The sequence below is a fragment of the Aquarana catesbeiana genome, linkage group LG12, assembly GCF_042186555.1.
Source record: "Aquarana catesbeiana isolate 2022-GZ linkage group LG12, ASM4218655v1, whole genome shotgun sequence".
Lineage (NCBI taxonomy): Eukaryota > Metazoa > Chordata > Amphibia > Anura > Ranidae > Aquarana > Aquarana catesbeiana.
In genome coordinates, this window is record NC_133335.1 from 221,553,111 (window position 1) to 221,573,439 (window position 20,329).

General features: G+C 46.9%; 1 protein-coding gene across 2 annotated transcripts in view; it reads right to left on the reverse strand.

Moving 5' to 3' along the window:
* Positions 1-9: 9 nt before the first annotated feature.
* The window catches only part of HGS (hepatocyte growth factor-regulated tyrosine kinase substrate), a gene marked incomplete at its 3' end in the record, with an annotated part of 30,691 nt that continues 10,371 nt past the window's right edge, over positions 10-20,329 (reverse strand). Inside the window, 8 exon segments of one of the 2 annotated variants that reach the window (XM_073606738.1) lie at positions 10-99; positions 2,997-3,050; positions 9,871-9,949; positions 12,677-12,801; positions 12,903-12,971; positions 13,073-13,125; positions 15,139-15,262; positions 15,592-15,684. In XM_073606738.1, the coding sequence (XP_073462839.1) occupies positions 10-99; positions 2,997-3,050; positions 9,871-9,949; positions 12,677-12,801; positions 12,903-12,971; positions 13,073-13,125; positions 15,139-15,262; positions 15,592-15,684 (687 nt within the window). 2 annotated transcript variants of the gene reach the window in all.

Genomic DNA, 20,329 nt, shown 5'->3' on the forward strand with positions numbered 1-20,329 from the left:
ATTCTTTCTTTTTTCTTCAGCTTCAGACTGTGACAAAGCAATAGCCAGCTGCAGCTCCTCCTCCTCCTGCAGAGCAGATTCGTCCCTCTTGGGCGGTGTCTACAAACAGGACATTCAGGGGAATTAAAAAGGACTTACGAAAAAAAAATACACATTGTACAGGGATATTCCATATGATGGCTTATATCCACAAATGTTTACATTCAGTGGTAGATACATGATCACGTTTTTATTGTTGTCTGTGCCCCTGCTGAGGGAGATGAGACGCTTTCTTCTGGTGACAATTTTCGCAGACAGAAAATTAAGGGAAATCCACCTTTTTTTTTTTTTTTTTTTTTTTTTTCATCGGAGCAATAGGCAAGAGACAATCACCCAATGCGGGCATATCTTTCTCTGACAACTGTGGCCATACGTTATACAATTTCCCTTTAGATTTACCAAAACATAAATTATGAGATGAAACCTACACACTTTCAATTTGTATGCAATCAGGCAGGCCCTTGCACTACATAGTTGAAGGTAAATCTAAGGAAATTGAATAAGAAAAATGTATAATATATGGGCAACTTAAAGCGGAGTCCCTCCTATCTTGACAGGTACCCAGCTCCCACTACCAGCGCGGTCCGTCTAGGGGGACTCCAGCGGAAGTTTTCCTTCCCCCTCCCCCTCCTTGTAATTGTCTGGGACACGTCACAGGTTCCAGAAAATTGTCCCAGCCACTGAGGAGGCACAGCACCACTCACGCATGCGCATGGTGCACACGGCTGTCAAGCCGCAAGCTGTCACAGCCAGGTGCCACACTAGTGATGCTGGCGCTAGGAAGGGGCAAATCTGGCCTTTAATAGAAAAGTGCCAAGAAGAAAGCCATTGTTGAAAGAAAGCCATAATAAGTCCCATTTGCAGTTTGTGAGAATCCATGTGGAGGACACAGCAAACATGTGGAAGAAGGTGCTCTGGTCAGATGAGACCAAAATTGAACTTTTTGACCTAAAGCAAAACACTATGTGTGGGCGGGAAACTACACTGGCACATCACCCCGAACACACCATCCCCACCGTGAAACATGGTGGTGGCAGCATCATGTGTGGGGAGTGCTGTTTCTTCAGCAGGGACAGGGAACTGGTCAGAGTTGATGGGGAAGATGGATGGAGCCAAATACAGGGCAATCTTAGAAGAAAACCTGTTATCGCGGTACACACGACTGGACTTTCCGGCAGAAAAGGTCCGACGGAATCATTCAATCGGACATTCCGATCGGACTTTTTCTTTCGAAAATTCTGACTGACCTAGAAACAGAACGTGTTTTAAATCTTTCCGACGGAATCAGTTCCTATCGGGAAAACCGCTCGTCTGTATGCTGTTCCGATGGACCAAAAACGACGCAAGGGAAGCTATTGGCTACTGAACTTCCTTTTTCTAGTCCCGTCATACATCATCGCGTTCTAAACTATCTGACTTTGGTGTGATCGTGTGTAGGCAAGTCCATTTCAGCGGAACTCCGTCGAAAAAACCCTCAGAGTTTATTCTGAAGGAAAAACTGGTCGTGTGTACATGTCATTAGAGTCTGCAAAAAGACTTGAGACTGGGGCGGAGGTTCACCTTCCAGCAGGACGACCCTAAACATACAGCCAGAGCTACAATGGAATGGTTTAGATCAAAGCATATTCATGTGTTAGAATGGCCCAATCAGAGTCCAGACCTAAATCCAATTGAGAATCTGTGGCAAGACTTGAAAATTGCTGATCACAGATGCTCTCCATCCAATCTGACAGAGCTTGAGATATTTTGCAAAGAAGGATGGGCAAAAATGTCCCTCTCTAGATATGCAAAGCTGGTAGAGACATCCCCAAAAAGACTTGCAGCTGTAATTGCAGAGAAAGGAGGTTCTACAAAGTATTGACTCCGGGGGGCGCCATACAAATGTACCCCCCACACTTTTCACATATTTGTAAAGAAAAATTCCTTCCACTACACAATTATGTGGCCACTTTGTGTTGGCCTAACACATAAAATCCCAATAAAATACATTTTACGTTTTTAGTTTTACCACGACAATATGTGGAAAATTTCAAGGGGTGTGAATACTTTTTCAAGGCAAAATATTATATACACACACAGGGACACCTGCCTTTACACGCACATGAACTTTAATGGCGTCTTAGTCTGTATATTGGCCCAATATTGAGTTGGCCCACCCCTTTGCAGCTATAACAGCTTCAACTCTTCTGGGGAAGGCCGTCCACAAGGTTAGGAGTGTGTCTATGGGAATGTTTGCGCTTCTGGAAGAATGGTCAAACACTCCCATAGACACACTCCTAAACCTTGTGGACAGCCTTCCCAGAAGAGTTGAAGCTGTTATAGCTGCAAAGGGTGGGCCAACTCAATATTGAACCCTACCGACTAAGACTGGGATGCCATAAAAGCTCATGTGCGTGTAAAGGCAGGCGTCCAAAGACTTTGGCAATTTAGTGTATATATACATACACACACATTACAGTACACATAATATATACCCACACACACATACATACACACACATTTACTACAGAAGTAATGGAGAGACTGTGGAATACACCTAGATGACATTTGTTAAAAAATGGTCTATTATACTGGGGTATACAATGCACTAATATGGAGGAATGCTGCACTGCCAAGTCGAACAATCAAATTCTGTATATACAGTGACTTCCTTACAAAAATTCCGATTTGGCGTTTCATCTGCAACCACCTCCTGTGACCAATCTTCCCTGAATCTTGGGCTCCCCAGGATTCCCATCCTCCTCCTTCTACGGACTACTATTTGACAATTTTTTGTGGAGCACCTAAATTCCATCGGTTGGTTTCTGTTGGGGCGATATGTTTTAGAAACCGGTAGTAGAATTAACCCCCTGAGAGAGACTATTGCTATTCGCAAGTTGAAACGCGCTGGGGTTTTATACTTGTACACCTGGCACCTAGTTTGGGAGTACCGAAAATGGGATTTTGTTGTTACTCACCGTAAAATCCCTTTCTCTTTGTTCATTGACGGACACAGCTGCTTCTGTTTTAATCTTATTTTATTAAGGTTTTCAAATATAAAAAGGAGAGATTAAGTTTACAATAAACAGAAAGATTCCAGTGTAAAAAAAACAATTACATAAATTCAAAATGCGGACGGACACAGCTGCTTCTTCTTAATCCATGACCAATCAGGTTTTAGAGCCCCACCTACAGGAGTAGGACACTAGACAGAAAAAAAAGACTCGGCACCTCCTAGGGTCAGTCTTCTCTGGGTATAAAACACCCCTCTCTGCTATAGAGCAGTGGTTCCCAACCCTGTCCTCAAGTACCCCAACAGGCCATGTTTTGGGAATTTCTCTTAGATAAAATAGGCTGTCCAAAATACCAAGACATTGACTCTGATTTAAAGCAATCTGTGCAAGATAAAGGCAAACATGGCCTGTTGGGGGTACTTGAGGAAAGGGGATGAGAACCACTGCATAAGCTCCTAAGCAGTGCACAATGAAGGGTGGGCAAGCCAACCAATAGAGAAAAAAAAAAAATCTAGTGCAACATGCCCTAAACAGCTGCCTGAAAAACTTACGGCTAAAACTAGCATCCGGGGATGCAAAACACATCAATCTTAAAGAATTAAGTAACGTGTGCACTGACGACCAGGGTGCTGCTTGGCCAAACTTGAGAAACAGATGCCTGATGTCAGAACACCAGGGAGGCGCTAACCGCCCTGGTGGAGTGCGCCATAACAGGGAAGGGAGGATCCCGCCCCTTTAATGGCATATGCCTGCACAATCGTCAGCCAAATTCAACGAGAAACAGGAGGCAGAGAGACCTCCATCAAAAAACAAACAGAAAACCCCAACACTGACCTAGTTTGTCTGATAAAAGGTCCAAAGATGTGAGTGAAATGTCTAGAATTTGTGGAACTGAAAATAGTTACGCAACCTATTTATAAAACAGTGTCTCTTATATATTCCGTCTGGATGAGAGAGACAAAAAAAAAAAAAATCAATGTGAAATGTCTGTAGTAATCCCATTGGAAACAGGCAGCCTGCTCTGGGGTCAGGGAACTCAAACTGAAACAGAAGAGGGGAAGAGGAGAGTAAACTGCTTTAAAATATTGGTCGTCTTGGCACCCCTCTCCCCCTTCCCCCTTCAGAAGAGGCTTCCACGCTTTTTTGCAGACCGTCTGTAGCATAAAGGATACAGTCGGACCACCGAAAGAAGCTGGTGAATTGCGCAAGTCACATCCAGGAGTGCAAGGTCACCTCCTTGGGTGCAACGGCCGAGGAAACAGAGAAGGACAATCTCCTCATTCAAGTGAAAATCCCACACCTTCGGCAGAAAGGAAGGGGAGGTTGAAGCAACACCCTGTCCACGTGCAAGTCCACATTAAGCGGCTTACAAGACAAGGCCTCCATTCCGACACCCGCCGCGCCAAGTGAGAGCGACTAAGAAGGCAACTCTCTGCAAGAGCGTAAGCAAGGGAATATCCCAGATGCTCTGGTAGAGAGGCTTCTGAGGAGCTGACAAGACTAAATTAAAGTCCCACAGTGGCAACAGGGAACAGCACAGGGGGCGGCATATGACGAACCCCTTCAATAAAAGTGCAGACCAAGGAATGCATGGTCAAAGAACGTGAAAGGAAACAGCGAGAACAAAGACTTGATCGTGATCAAAGCAAGTTTCTGATATACGCCACGTTGTATGAAGGACAACACTTGAGCCATTAAGAAAAAGCAAGGCTGGAACCTCAAGGCTTGCATAACCAAAAGATAGAGGCCCTCCAGGTGCTATGATAAATCTTTTGGAAGGTAGACTTATGACCCTTTAAACACAGCCAGGATCACCGAAGCAGACAACCCCCTGCCCTTTGGAACCCAGCTTTCAATAGCCACGCCATCAAAGCCAGCGACGGAAAGCAGGGAAGAACACCAGCCCCTGGGACAGAAGGTCTTCCTGAAGAGGCAGCCACCAGGAAGCGAGTGCCACCAACAGCACCATGTCAGCATACCATGGACAACTGAGACCTGTCCGGAGACACCAGGATGACTGGGATCCGTTCGGCCTCTATCCAGCGCAACAGATGAGGTATGAGACGAAGGGGCAGAAAGGCGTAAATAAGATTGTACTGATCCCACGGCGCCACTAGCGCATCTTTTGCGATTGCCAGAGGATCCTACAATCCAGCACCGCTGGATTCTCGTGTTTCTCTGAAGATTGAATTTCGCCACCCTGATAGCCTTGTCCGACTGGAACCTGATCGGTAGACCCGTTAGGCCAGTGGTTCTCAACTCAGGACCCACTAACAGGCCAGATTTTAAGTATTACCTTGGGGAGATGCAGACTAGAATACTGCAATCACTGAGCAGCAAATTATATCACCTGTGATGTATTTCTGTTATCTTGCAAACCTTGCCTGTTAGAGGGTCCTGAAGACAGGAGTTGAGAACCACTGCTTTAGGCTATTCATCCACTGTGTCAACCTGATTGCCCGAAGCTCCAGAACATTGATGGGCAAGTGGGCATCCTCTGGAGTCCAGCAACCCCAAGCAGAGTCTGATCCCAGGACTCCTGACGAGCCTAACATTCTGGCATTTGTCGAGACTACAGTCCAGCAAAGGGGAAGGAAGGACTTTCTGTTCCGGGGGGGCAGAGAACGCAACCACCAGAGGAGGGAGGCCCACATTGACTGCTCCAGGTGATTCCGAATGTCCAAGGTAATGGGAGACCTGTGCAATTTGGATACAATTTCCTTCTGCTGTGTTCTCGTATGGAAATGAGCAGACAAGACCGCCTTGAAGGTAGCCACCATCAGGCCTAAAACCTACATGCAAAAGCACAGGGAGGGCCGCCTGCAAGCCCAGAGCTGCTGGACCGCAGACCAGACCGTCCAGGGTTTGTCCAGCAGGAGGAACACCTTGGCCTGCTCCGAATCGAGGCTCAGCCCCAAAATACTCCAAGCACATGGATGGTGTCAACGCAGACTTCCTAAGGTTCAGGATCCACCCGACTTCCTAGAGGGAACGTATGGTGATCTCCACCATGCCCAACAGGAACTAGCAAGTCTTTGCCCGTGGGAGCAAGTCATCCAGGTAACACATCACAGCGATCCCCCATTGTCTCAGCAAGGCCAGGACCAGGGCCAAGACCTTGATAAACACCCGAGAGAGCGGAGACCAGACCGAAGGACAGCGCTACAAATTGATAATGTGTATCCCCAATGGCAAAGCGTAGGCATAAGCAGGTAAGCATCCTTGATGTCTATGCACTAGAAAATTCCCCTGGTGAAAGGAGGCCACCCCCAAACGAATGGATGCCCTCTTGAACTCGAGGACCCGCACAAAAGCATTGCAGGCCTTGAGATCCAGGATCTGGTGAACACTGTCCATCTTGAGGACTGTGAACAGATTGGAACAAAATCCCCAGCAGAGCTCTGACTCAGGTACTGGGACAGTCACTCCTCGAAGGAGCAGATCCTGCACAGCCCCGTACAGAGCCCACAGATGGACCAGCGAGATCTGCAGATTGGAGGGAAAGAACCTGTCTGGCGGAAAGGATGAAACTATTTTTTAGTCTGACAATGATTTTTCCAGGGGCCTGGAGATCAGCAAAGGTGAGCCCCCACTCTGGATAGGGATGGGGGCAAACCTACAGGCTGAGGAGGACTTATCCACAGGAATAAAGGGCTTTTGGGGCTAGGGGCAGGTAGCTCCACCTGTATGTGTCCCGAAAGGTTTGGAGCCCTTAACTGAGGACCCAGCCTTCTTGCATGGTTCCTTTCCCTTCTTGGTCTAAAGGGAGGAAGTTACTCTTGCTACCCTTAAGATTCTTGAAAAGATCATCCAATGTAGTGCCAAACAGCTGGTCTTCCTTGGAAGGCTTTTTTAGAAGTCTGGTCAGCAAACCAACATTTGAGCCAAAGGACCTGCCTTAGAACCACAGCTGAAACGGATAGTTTGGAGAGAAGTGGGGCCGCTTCACGGGATGTGTCAAAATGTATTGCAGCCCCTGGCCCAACTGGTCTGCAAATTCCATATACACTTGAGGCATCTGGCTGAAAGTCAAGGCTTGTCACTAAACATTGGCCCATTCTGTCAGTGTCTAAAACGCCAGAGCTGTGGCCAACAGGGTCCTTAAAGAAGGGAGATTCCTCCACCGGATGATAGGTGGATCCACCACCAGCGGAGTAGTTTACTTCTTCAGAAGGGCCTCCTCAAAGGGTAGCATACCGCAAAGCACTTAGGAAGTATAACGGACACCTCTAGCAACCCCAGGTTTTCTGGACAATTTTGTCAAAATATGCGGGATAAGGAGAAACCTTAGCAGCCTGAGCTGGCTTGTGCATACCAAAGCGGACAGGCACCACAGCAGATGTTCCCACCGAATCCATAATTTTAAGCATCTCCAGCACAGCATCAATGAGAGCAGCGACTAGCGCCTTCTCTTGTGCAGCGACAGAGGCGGAGGACCTATCTTCCCCATCTGAGGAATTAGGGTGTATGTCATCTGGATTCGCAGCAATGCGTAACCGGCGGCGGAGCCCGATTTGGGCTTAGAACAGTCCGAGGAAGAGGGTAATGGCGGGGTGCGCTTCTTGCTCGCCTCTGAATGTCGCCTCCACAGCGAGGGAGAGTGCTCTTGAGACCCCATAGGTGCTGCAACCAGGGACCCCACAAGGTTCTAACCAGAGACCACCCCGGGCTGGCCAGCAGAGAGAGAGAGGGAACCCCCAGAAAGGACCACCAGTGACTACAGGGGTCACCCATGGGCGCTCCACAAATTTCAGGGACCGCCCCCCACACCCTCTGACCCTCAGAAGGACAGGGCCGCCGCCGCGGGCTACAGGAAAATGGCCACTCAGTACCTTCCCTAGCCAGCTCACATAGGCTTTACAGGCATAGGGTACACGACAAAATAGTCGCCAAGCATGGCCAGCAGTGAACAAGACCGGGAATATCTTCAAGCCAAGGGAAAATGGTGGCTAGGGCTCCACAAACATGGCCGCCAGCCAATCAGGGCCACATGGTGGCCGCACGTGAGCTTGTGAGCTCCCAGAGGGGAGGCAGAGAAGGTAGGCGGCACCCCCAGCGCAGGAGAGCCCTGGGACACCAAAGCAGGACGGACGGACATAGGACAGTCACAGAGGGAGTAGGTAGCAGAGGGGCCCAGTAACTCTCATAAGCAGCATGCATGACCGACTGGCTTGAACCTGCACCCCCCCACCCCCTCACCGCGGGCAGCAAGGACCCTGATGCACTGAATCTGGTAAGCTAGCGGGGGGGGGGCCTGCAGGACTGACCACCCCAGGGAGTATTCACGCCCACACCGCGTCCAGATACGGAAAGGAGGGGAGCATCTACTTACCAATCCAGGGGAATGTGAAGGGTAAGGCTCCCTTGACAAATCCACCTCTCCACCAAAGTGGGGGGGCTGTCGGCCAGGGGTAACGCTGTGACACAGACTATAGGCACCCAGTCATGTGTCTCCGCGAGATGTTTAGCTCGCAGGCCGCCCCGGTCCAGGATGGGGCAAAGTCACGGCCAACTAAGCGCGGAGCTAGCAGTCTGCACATGCTCACTAGTCAGACTGGGGTAACCACTAGATCTAGATAATCCAGCCCATTCCCCAGCCTGACTGTCCATAAAAAAGGAAAGAAAAAAATGGTGTGGGACCACAATTCCCAGCAGAAAACAACATGTCCATACTCCTGAAGACACTAGACAGGAATGACTGGAAGCCTATAGCAGAGAAGGGGTTTTATACCCAGAAAGGACTGCCTATAGGAGGTGTTGAGTCTTTTTTCTGCCTAGTGTCCTATTCCTGTAGCTGAAGCTATAAAACTCTGTTTGGTCATGGATGAAGAAGAAGCAGCTGTGTCCATCAATGAACATAAGAGAAACACGGTTTAATTGATGGTTTACCATCATTTGTCATGTGGTTTTAGCTTTGTATATGTATATTTTGTGTTTAAATAGCCCATATTGAGATTTTTAACACTTTGATGTCAATAAAAGCTTTGTAATTTTTTAATTTCATGTGTGTATATAGTGGGTGCCTAAAAAGTCCTGTTCTTTTCCCCATGTTTTATTTGTTATCATTGTGTTGGGACCACAACTATAGTTGGGTCTGATGTAGAGTCATGTATTTAGAAGGATTATGTATTCTTATAGGTAAAAGCACCTTGGCAGGTAACTTAGCCCGCACTGGGGATTTTTCAGTTTTGTTTTTTATAGTTTTACTGAAGCCCCTTGGAAAGAGAACGCACAAGCTTTCTATTTCTTGGAAGCCAACAAGGAGAGAATACATCTTGTTTGACTCTACTCTCCACCACAGCCTTTGTCATCTGCTTTTTAGGGGACAAAGAACACTGGCTGTGGTGGATGGAAATCTAAAAAGGTAAGATCTTATGCCTGGTACACAGAGGAAGTTTTTCTTCGTTCAGCCCAGCAGGCTTAATGGAAACAAAAAAACTGAGGAGGTTGCTGTACTAACTAATGTAATGTTAGTACAGCGATCGCCCCCGCTGTGCTATTGTGTTCTGACCGGGGGGGGGGGGGGGCGACTGCCCCCCCTGCCAGAACACAGCGGTCAGTGCTTCCAGCCATTGACTGCACACGCTGATCGGATGCCGATTGGTTGCTGGTTTTCCAGCATGCTTGTTCGACAGAGGCCGGTCACGAGACCGGCGTCTGTTGGACGAGGAGCTGTACACCCAGGCCAAAATTCGGCCGATAACTGCCAAACCATGTGTAACTAGCTTTACTACTGGCATCCCTGTGAGCAACAACTTTGATAAAACATCAGATAGCTATCTTTTTAAAAAGTTAGTCTGAAACAGTTCAATTGAAAATCCACACTTGTAATTCTCACCTGCGATTGCTGAGACAAAGGGCTGGTTAAGTATTCTGGGGGCAGTTCCCCGCTGGTGGCAGACTTTCCTTCTCCCTTCCTGCAACAAGAGAAAAAAAAAAAGAAATGAGACAAAGATAAATAATTGCCCCCTACCCACAACCCTTGCCCGGTGGGGGGCTTATTGGAATCTGGAAGCCCCCTTTAACAAGGGGACCCCCAGACCCCGGCCCCGCCTCCTCCATGTGAATTGGTAACGGGTACATTGTACCCCTACCATTTCACAAGAAAAAGTAAAAAACTGTAAAAAAAAGACAGGAGACACTTTGGGATAAGTCCTTTTATTAAAAAAGAGAAAAAAAAAAAAACTGTCCCGCGATGTATATCCCATCTCACGCCTCCCAACGAGCCGAAAAAAAAAGCCACAAAAACAGCTCCGCCTCCATGGGAGGCTCCCGCTGAGTGGCGCTTCTTCTCGATGACAGCTGTTATATAGCTGAGGGCAGGGCCATTCAGTGACGTAAACGGGCGACCCTGCCTTCCTCTGACGTCACGTGGCGAGGATCATCCGTTTACAAAAGTCTCCCGCCTGCAGACCCCCAAAACCACCGAGCAAGGGTTGTAGGGATGAGGCCCAAAAACATGGAGACAAGATGCTTTGGGGGGCTACTCCAAAGCACACTCCCCAAGTTGAGGGCATGTGGCCTGGTACAGTTCAGGAAAGGTGGGGGGCGCTCTCTTGTCCCCCCCTCTTTTCCTGCGGCCTGTCAGGTTGCGTGCTCGGATAATGGTCTGGTATGGATTTTGGGGCGGGGGCTACGCATTTTTTTTTTTTTTTGGTGCAGGGTTCCCCTTAATATCCACATCAGACCTGAAGGGCCTGGTATGGGTTTTGGGGGGACCCCCATGCAATTTATTTTTTTTTGGTTCGGGGTTCCCCTTGATATTCATACCAGACCCAAAGGGCCTGGTAATGGACTGGGGGGAACCCATGCCGTTTTTTTCAATGATTTTTTGCTATATTGCAGAAACCCGACAATTCATTACAGCCGCGATCAGATTTAAATAACTTTTTTCCTTTAGAAATGTCATGTTGCTGTGGTATTGTTCTAAACACGGAAAAACTGCGCCACTTTACAGGCATACTATAGACACCCCCAGGCACGATATTTAAAGGAATATTTAATTTTTATTGTTTCACTTTAAGCATTACTAAAATCACTGCTCCCGAAAAAAGTGAAGTTTTTAAAACTTTTTTTTGCATTGATCCATGTCCCCTGGGGCAGGACCCAGGTCCTCAAACACTTTTTATGACAATAACTTGCATATAAGCCTTTAAAATGAGCACTTTTGGTTGTTTATGTTAGTGTCCTATAGACTTTAACGGGGTTCAGCGGCTTTCGAATTTGCCGCGAACACCACATATTGTTTGGTGTTCACCGAACGACCAAAGTTCAGCCAGAACTTGTGCTCGGGCCAAACCATTCACCCCTCCCTAATGGCAACCTAGCCACGTTCTGTACACAGATAGTGTATAGAACACCCCCAGAAATTGAATTTCCTGCTTGTGTGATTGGTCCACTGATTTTCTTAGAAGTCTGCACTAAGATACAAAGTAAGATTTTGGGCATCCTTTGCAACAAACGTCAGATTATTCCTCATTAGAACCCTGCAAATGCAACAGCTGCCCACTAAAGAAAAAGTCACTACCATTCAATTTCACTCATGGACACAGACAAACAAACGGCTATTTCTTCAGAATAACAAAAAGGTAGGAATCTGCAACAAAGTTTGTTAAAATCCTTGCAATGTACTTAGACCACCCAGAAGGGAGTGTTGTTTTACTTAAAGTGGAGGTCCGCCCACCACTGCAAAATTTAAAAGCCAGCAGCTACACATACTGCAGCTTCTGGCTTTTAACAATAGGACACTTACCTGTCCTGGAGTCCAGCGATGTCAGCACCGCAGCTGATGTTTCCATCAGCTGTCGTGTGCTTCCGCTGCCATTGCGGGTAAGGGAACTCGGCAGTGCAGCATTACGGCTTCACCCAGGAAACCCTACTGCGCATGCACAAGGCTCTGCTCCTCTCTCCTACTGGCCCGGAGACAGGGGGAGGAGGGGGGAGCCGAGCAGTGACATTGATAGCCGCGACCGTGGCTCCCGGAAGTAGGAACAGGATACCTGTATCATGTTCCCCCCAAAAGGTACCAAATGTGGCACCGGAGGGGGGGGTTGGTTAACAAATGAGCTTTACTAAAGCGTTACTAAACCCACAACAGTAAAATCAGTCTGTATATGCAGTAAAGCAAGTTTGTTATACTCACTGTGGAACCTAAGGGGTTAATCCTCCACATTGTGTAAAAAGGCTGTTTGATCCTTTATGCACAGATCCTCCCCAATACATCTCTGGATAAGAGTTAGTGGAGTCAGTCTGCACATGCTCAGTTTGTTGTGTATTGCTAGTTTTTTTTTCCCTCTAAGGAGGGTGCATGTGATCAGCCCAGGGCCGATCAGACAGAGGGTCAGGGGGCCTACATCCTCATAGGACAATCAGTGCAGAATAAAAACTCCTCCTACAAGTTTTAACCAGACACTGATAGAAGTCACAAGACTGCTATATACGGCTGACGAGAAAAGGTATTTAGCAGTTTATATTAAAATAATTGCATTTCCATGTTCTGTGTACTGTGGGAGACCAGACATAGTGACTGCAGGGTCCTGGGGAGACCAGGTACAGTGACTGCAGGGTCCTGGGTTTAGTAACCCCTTAAAAAAAAAGTGGAGTTACTCTTTAATGTCAGCTATTGTTTCACCTCTGGCACTTACTTGTTCAAATGTTCATAGCAAGGCTCGCACACGCGTACTTCTTTCTCAATACCAAACTTGGGGATGGTGGAGTACTTTGAAGAGCATTTCCCACAGAAAATCTGCCCACAGGCTCTACAGTGATGCTGCAAAAGAAAAGATAGATTTGTGAAAAAAAAAAAAGAGGCTGAGCAGATGGGAACAAAGGGGCAGCAAAACAAAAAAAATAAATAAATGCTACACCTACCTTCCGCGTGACGACTCCAAACTGAACACGGCAACGATGACACTCCTCGGCATCTACCCACTCAGGGGCCTACAGAATAAAAGACAGCCAGTCAAGATTCAGCTTTTCCTTTCAGTGCTACATTTCACCACCCAAGAATAAAGCAAAAGTATCATTCTGAATGCACTCACGCGCTCTGCAGCAAACATGGCGTCACTCTCCTTGAACTCAGGAAAGTTGTGTCCTAAAGAGGGAAAAAGCCACAGAAACATTAAATCTCAAAAATGTCAGAAGTGTGTTAGTGTGCATCAAAAACGTAATTTTATTGCTGCCCGTGTCCCTATCGGTAAGATTTTTTTTCCTCACTTCTTGTCCTGATAGAAAGTATGGGGAAATCTCAACAATAGGGACACAGACAATAAAAAACAAAAAGCACATTTTTAGTAGAGTGGGAAGGGTTAAAGTCAAACTTAAAGTGATACTAAAGGTTCATTTCTTTTTTTTTTTTTTTTTTTTTTTTTTAATAACAAACATATCATACTTACCTCCACTGTGCAGCTCGTTTTGCACAGAGTGGAACCGAACCTGCTCTTCTGGGGTCCCTCGGCGGCTCTCTTGGCTCCTCCTCACATCAGATAACACCCTGTTATCTGATGTGAGGGACCCCAGAATAAGCGGGGGGGGTTTAACTTGCGGGCGCGCTCCTGAGTCCAGCATTCGGCGTTCATAGACGGCGTGGCGTCATTGGATTTGATTGACAGCAGCGGGAGTCAATGGCTGCGCTGCTATCAATCTATCCAATCAACAGCCGAGAACCCCCTAGCAGAGAGACAGCGCGTCCCTGTGGGACAAGTTCGAGGGCTCAGGTAAGTAAAACGGGGGAGCTGGGGGCCGGTCACTGACAGGTGTTTTTTTCACCTTAATGCATAGGATGCATTAAGGTGAAAAAACACAAACCTTTACAACCCCTTTAATGTTTACTGTGCCTTTAACCACTTGCGGACGGAAGGCCCCACACAGGCAAAGCTGCCCTTTTCTGGGTTTAAGGCGCACACTAATGACACTGGCTGGAAAGGGGTTAACATATGGGGGCAGTCAAAGGGTTAAAGGGGTTGTAAAAGGTAAAAGTTTTTTCACCTTAATGCATTCTATGCATTAAGGTGAAAAAACATCCGACAATACCGGACCCCCCCCCCCCGTTTTACTTACCTGACCCCTCGAAAGTCCTGCGCTCGCCCCCGACATCCTCTTCGCCGCTCAGCCTGGCCGTTGACTGGTTACAGTGGATGGATTGAAAGCAGCGCAGCCATTGGCTCGGGGGGGGGGGGGCGGGGCCGAGTGATACAGTGGGGCGGGGGGGGCGGGGCCGAGTGATACAGTGAGCGGCTATGGCCGCCGGTTGTATCACAGGAGCGCGCCCGCAAGCACTCAACAACATGCGAGGGAGCTCGCATGAAGGTGTTGAGTCCTTGCGGGGGGGAGCCGAGACAGCCGCCGAGGGACCCCAGAAGACCAGGATCGGGGCCACTATGTGCAAAACAAGGTGCACAGTGGAGGTAAGTATAACATGTTTGTTATTTAAAAAAAAAATTTTTAGTGATCCTTTAATTCTGTGCCTAACAATGTGTAATATGTGTAACGTTTGCTGCTTTTACTTTACTGTGTTACTTCTTTCTGCTTTGCAGGGAGAGGAAACAGACAGATCGCTGTTCATGTACACAGTGTTTTTGTAAACACAGGACTCTGTGTAGGATTGGCCACAGCCAATTGGACAAAATCAGACTTGTGCCTTGTCTAATCACAGCACAGGTTGGCAGAGGATTGGCGCATGTGAACCCGAAGGAAGGCCGCAACACTACAACTTTCTGGGGTTTCAGAGAGAAAGGAATAATGTCAGTTCCTCTCTCTCTGTACAGGGCAGCCATCGCTACCGGCCACGCCGCTCCCAGGTGGGACCCCCTTCCACCACCTGCAGAAGTAATCTGCATTACTGGGAATCGCCAGCTGAAAAGATTGATACGGGGATGATGCTTGTAGGGGCAGGCATCATCCCGGTATAGCCACCGAACCCCGAAAATGTCCATGGACGTCCTACAGGAAGGAAGTGGTTAAGCAACTGCTGCATAACATCTCTATTCATTTACAAGGGGGAAAAAAGAACGCTGAACAAATAAAAAAAACAAAAACACAAAATGTACTACGAGCAACAAACATACAATGTACACAGTGTCCTCTATAGCAGGGTGGTCCTCCTTACCTTCCACCTTCATGATCTGATAAGTGTCCTGCACAACTTTATACTTCGGCTCGTTGCGGAAGGCGTGGGCCCAGGCCTGGATTAGATACAGGATCTTGTTCCGAACGTTCGGTTCCACTACTCGCTAAATAAAAATAATAAAAAAAAAAAATTGATAATTCACTAACAAAACTTGCTATCTTATTAATGAACACTGAGTTCAGGGCACTGTTATTGCGTCTTCTATCTAAAAGGACAAGATCTGAACATTCTGATTCAGAGTGAGTCAGGTAAGTCAGGAAGTTGTGAAAGAGTCACAAGACTTTCCTCCCAGGAGTCACTTGATAGGGGAAAAACAACCACTAATGAGAAGAGGCACGCTTGAAAATGGGCGGAGTTTCTGGAGACAAAGCAAACTCTGACCCAGGAAGTATCAGTAACTGAATGACTTTTCTGCTGTATGTGCGTCCTTACCTTCTGGAGTTCCTTCAACTCTTCCATAGTTTGCTTATTTGCCACTTCATCGTGTACGGTTGAGCCACAGTTTTTCACCACAGACTCTAAAACCTGCCAGAGTAAAGCAAAAATCAATGCAACATAAATCTGTAAGTGTAACCAAAAGCTTTAGCAACACAGAAAAAAAAAAAAAAAAGTATTAAACAATAAGATTATAAATTACAAAATGATTCAGCTTTTGTTTTTTTTATAAAGCGCAGCTCCACCTAAGGCTCCATTCTCAATTGTGCAATTTGTCATGCGACTTTGGACATCAAAGCCGCTTGACAAGTCGCACCCTATTCTTTTCAATGGCACCTGTCCGAATTGGTGTGACTTAAAAGTGTTGGGATCCGTATCCAGCCATCCACTTGCTCAGCAGGGATCGCTCCGTTGATCCCGCTGAGCCGGCCGATGACAAGTGCAGGGACGGACCTGTCAGATCTCCGCTCTCCTCTATGGGGGGGGGGGGGGTTCGGATGATTACGAACCGCCTGTCCGTTTTCATCCGATCTGCCAGACAGATGGAAAATAGGACATCCATCCTTCTGGATTTTGCGGATCGGATGTCAGCGGACATTTCACCGCTGACATCCATCGCTCTATAGAGATGTATTAAGCGACCGTTCACATCCGCTGAAAAAACTGACAGACAAGATTAAAGTCATTTTTTTTTTTTAAATTATTAAAATAACAAAACGTTAAATTTACCTGCTCTGTGCAGTGGTATTGCACAGAGTGGCCCCGATCCTCCTCTTCTGGGGACCTGGTGGCGATCTTGGCTCCTCCTCCTCTTTTTAGCACTACCACAGCCATCTGCTGGCTATGGGGAGAGCACAGTCTGAGCACTACTGACCTGTGTGTTTATGGAGCCGCACTCCATAGACTTTTACAGTGGGACTGACCGCCCCCTACTTCCTCTGATTGACAGCAGCAAGAGCCAATGGCTGCTTCTGCTGCTCGAGTGCTGTTGAAAGTGGAAAAGAGGCGAGAATAGATGCAGCCGTGCACAGCGCTGATCTCTTCTCCTCTCCCTTCCCCTTCACACAGGGAAGGGTAGGCACAGAGAAACTGAAAACGTTTTTTTTTAACCTTAATGGTTAAAAGGTTTTTTAGGTTTAGTAACACTTTAAAGTGGAGCTCCACCCAAAAGAGGAAGCTTCGCTTATCTGCTTCCTCCCCCACTCTGGTGTCACATTTGGCCACTTTCGGGGGTGGAACGGGTTTTGACAGGTACTCAACCACTCAGTGTCTGCCCCCTTCTCTCCGCCAATCCCTACACTGGCTCCCGATCGCCCAGAGAATTAAATTCAAAATACTAACCACAACATACAAAGCCATTCACAACTCTGCCCTGAGCTACATCGCCGATCTTGTCTCCAAATATCACCCAAATCGTCCTCTCCGCTCCTCCCCAAGACCTCCTACTCTCTCTAAAGCTCCCTTGTCTCGTCCTTCCATGCTCATCTCCAGGATTTCTCCAGAGCCTTTCTCTTCCTCTGGAACTCACTACCCCAATCTGTCTGGCTATCTCCTACTCTGGCTGCCTTCAGGCGATCCCTGAAAACTCATCTCTTCAGGGAAGCCGATCACGTCTCCAACAAATTTTTCACAACTTCCATCAGCTCATTCCCCACAGGTACAAACTTTTGTACCACCTGCCCCACCCTATTAGATTGTAAGCTCTTCTGAGCAGGACCATCCCAATCCTCTTGTATTTTATTATAACTGTATTGTCTCCCTTTTATATTGTAAAGCACTGCATAAACTGTTGGCGCTATATAAATCCTGTATAATAATAATAATAGCCGTCCCCACTCCCGGGAGACCTGGCTGCGGCGACGTCCCCCAGAAGTTCAGCCCCCCTCCTCCTTCCCCCGCGGCCGGGCCACAGGCGGTAGGGAACCGCCTGTGAAGCCACAAGGCTCCACAGGCAATGTCAGTGACGGCAGCACCCAAACCAATAGAAAAATTGGCTGGGGTGCCGACCTCGCGGGCTCCCTGGACAGGAAAGTGTCCTAATATTAAAAGTCAGCAGCTACAGTATTTTTTCCTCCTGTTTAAAGTATAACTAAAGGCAAAACAATGTTATTTAGTTTTTGGATAGAGTGGAGAGGGATTAGAACACTGGATCATCATTGAAAGTAAAATAAAATTCCAAAATTTCAGGTTGTCCCCAGAAAAGTAATAGAGGAAATCTTCCAATGGGGACACTAGTTGTGGTGGCCCGGGGGGGCCCCCAAGAAATTCCCTTAATTTGCAGGGATTTCCTCTCACTTCCTGTTTGTCTATGGGACAGGAAGTGAAGGAAAATCACTGTAAAGGGGCACAGATGGTGAAAAAATATCTGACAGGAGTTATGACCCTCCCTTACCCTTGCCTATTATTCTACACACTTCGGCTCCGAGCCCTGCTATAGCGTCCTAAAAAGCCGACGTATAGCTACGGCGATTTGTGCAGCCGTGCCAACCTGCTGCGGTGTAACTGCGGTGGCTGGTCTGCAAGCGGTTAAAGTGTTACTAAACCCACAACAGTAAAATCAGTCTGTATATGCAGTAAAGCATGTTTGATATACTCACTGTGGAACCTAAGGGGTTAATCCTGCGCACTGTGTAAAAAGGCCTGTCTTCTCTGATCCCCCCTTGTTCCACTGTCCCTAATCTATTTGCTGATAGAACAGAACCTTGGGGGCACTCTGCACATGCTCAGTTTGGTGTGTATTGCTAGAGTTTTTTTCTTCTTGGGAGGGTGCATGTGTTCAGCACAGGGCCAATCAGCACTGTCCAGACAGAGGGCCAGGGAGCCTCATAGGACAATCAGAGTAGAATGAAAACTCCTCCTACAAGCTTTAACCAGACACTGATAGAAGTCACAAGACTGCTATATACTGCTGATGAGAAAGGTATTTAGCAGTTTATATTTACTAAAATAATTGCATTTCCCGGAGACCAGATATATTGAATGCAGGGTCCTGAGTATAGTAACACTTTAAAGTCGCAGTGACTTTGAAAAGGTGTCTGCTCTACTTTGAAATGACTTTGACCCATTGAATGTAAAGTTAAATCAAAATTTCTCCAAAGTTGCACTGAAAATCGTGTGACTTTGGAGACGCGCTAATGTGAATAGAGCCTAAAACTATCTTTTTTTTTTCTATTTGGGGTGGAGCTTCACAGAATAAGTACATTTTTTTTAAGTTCCCCGTCCCCGCGAGCTCGCGCAGCAAAGAAAACGCAAAGGGAAGTCGCACCCGCATATGTAAACGGTGTTCAGATCACACATGTGAGGTATCGGCGCGATCGTCAGAGCGAGAGCAATAATTCTAGCACTAGACCTCCTCTGTAACTCTAACCTGGTAACCGTAAAAAAAATTTAAAACGTCGCCTATGGAGATTTTTAGGTACCGTAGTTTGTCACCATTCCACGAGTGCGTGCAATTATAAAGCGTGACATGTTTGGTATCTATTTACTCGGCGTAACATCATCTTTCACATTATACAAAAAAATTGGGCTAACTTTACTGTTTGTTTTTTTTTAAATTCATGAAAGTGTCCCTTTTCCCAAAAAGTTGCGTTTAAAACACCGCTGCACGAATACTGTGTGACATAAAATATTGCAACAATCGCCATTTTATTCTCTAGATTCTCTGCTAAAAAAAATATATATATAATGTTTGGGGGCTCCAAGTAGTTTTCTAGCAAAAAATACGGATTTTAACTTGTAAACACCAAATGTCAAAAATAGGCTTAGTCATGAAAGGGATAAAACCGCTTTATAGCCCAACTCCAACTTCTGTCACAGCTGTCATATAAGAACGAGTGGCTGTGTCTATGCTGCCGCTGTCTCCCAACAGACATGAAGGGGCTGCCTGCGTGCGGCACCAGGCAGCTGAAGCCACATAAACAAGGCGCTCGTTCATGGACTACTGCTGACAGCGCTCGTCTGAATTGCATCCCAACAGACATGAAGGGGCTGCCTGCATGTGATACCTGAAGCCACATAAACAAGGTGCTCATTCATGCACTACTAGTATCAGCGCCCGTCAGGTGGTGATCAGGTGGTTTGTTGTTGACAGCAGCAGCATGTAATAGCTGCTATATCCACACAACTCCTCCAGGCTGCCGTTTTGACAGCCAGGAATTGCTGCCAAATGCCTGCAGAGGGAGTGGAAGCGAGAGAGAAGAACCGGGCACCCTGTGTACTTCAAATAAGTCATTTTTTTCTGTGTGTAGCATATTCAATGTTCACAAATGGTTAATGGTAGATTTACTTTATTGCACTAGAAAGTTCAGTAAAGCATCATTAACTCCGATAGGCAAGGGGGTCTCCATATAAAAGTGTCCTGGGAAGCAAAGAGAGCTGAGCTACCTTTCTTTTCTTTTTTTTTTTTTTTTTTTTTTTTTTATTTGAAACCTATGCAGCTCACTTCAATCACAGATTCTAAAATAGAGTACCGTATATACTCGAGTATAAGTCAAGTTTTTCAGCACATTTTTTTGTGCTGAAAGTGCCCCCCTCGACTTATACTCGAGTCAAGCACTTTTCTGCAGGAAAAAATTTCATTTTCCAAACCGACTTTGGGGCCCTGTATCTCAGGGCCACTTGGTGCTAGGAACCCCAAATTTGGTGTGCAACCCCAGTGGAACTGGTACCACAACATATCCATAGAGTTCCTAGCACCAAGTGGCCCAGAGATACGAGGCCCCAAAGCCGGTTCGGA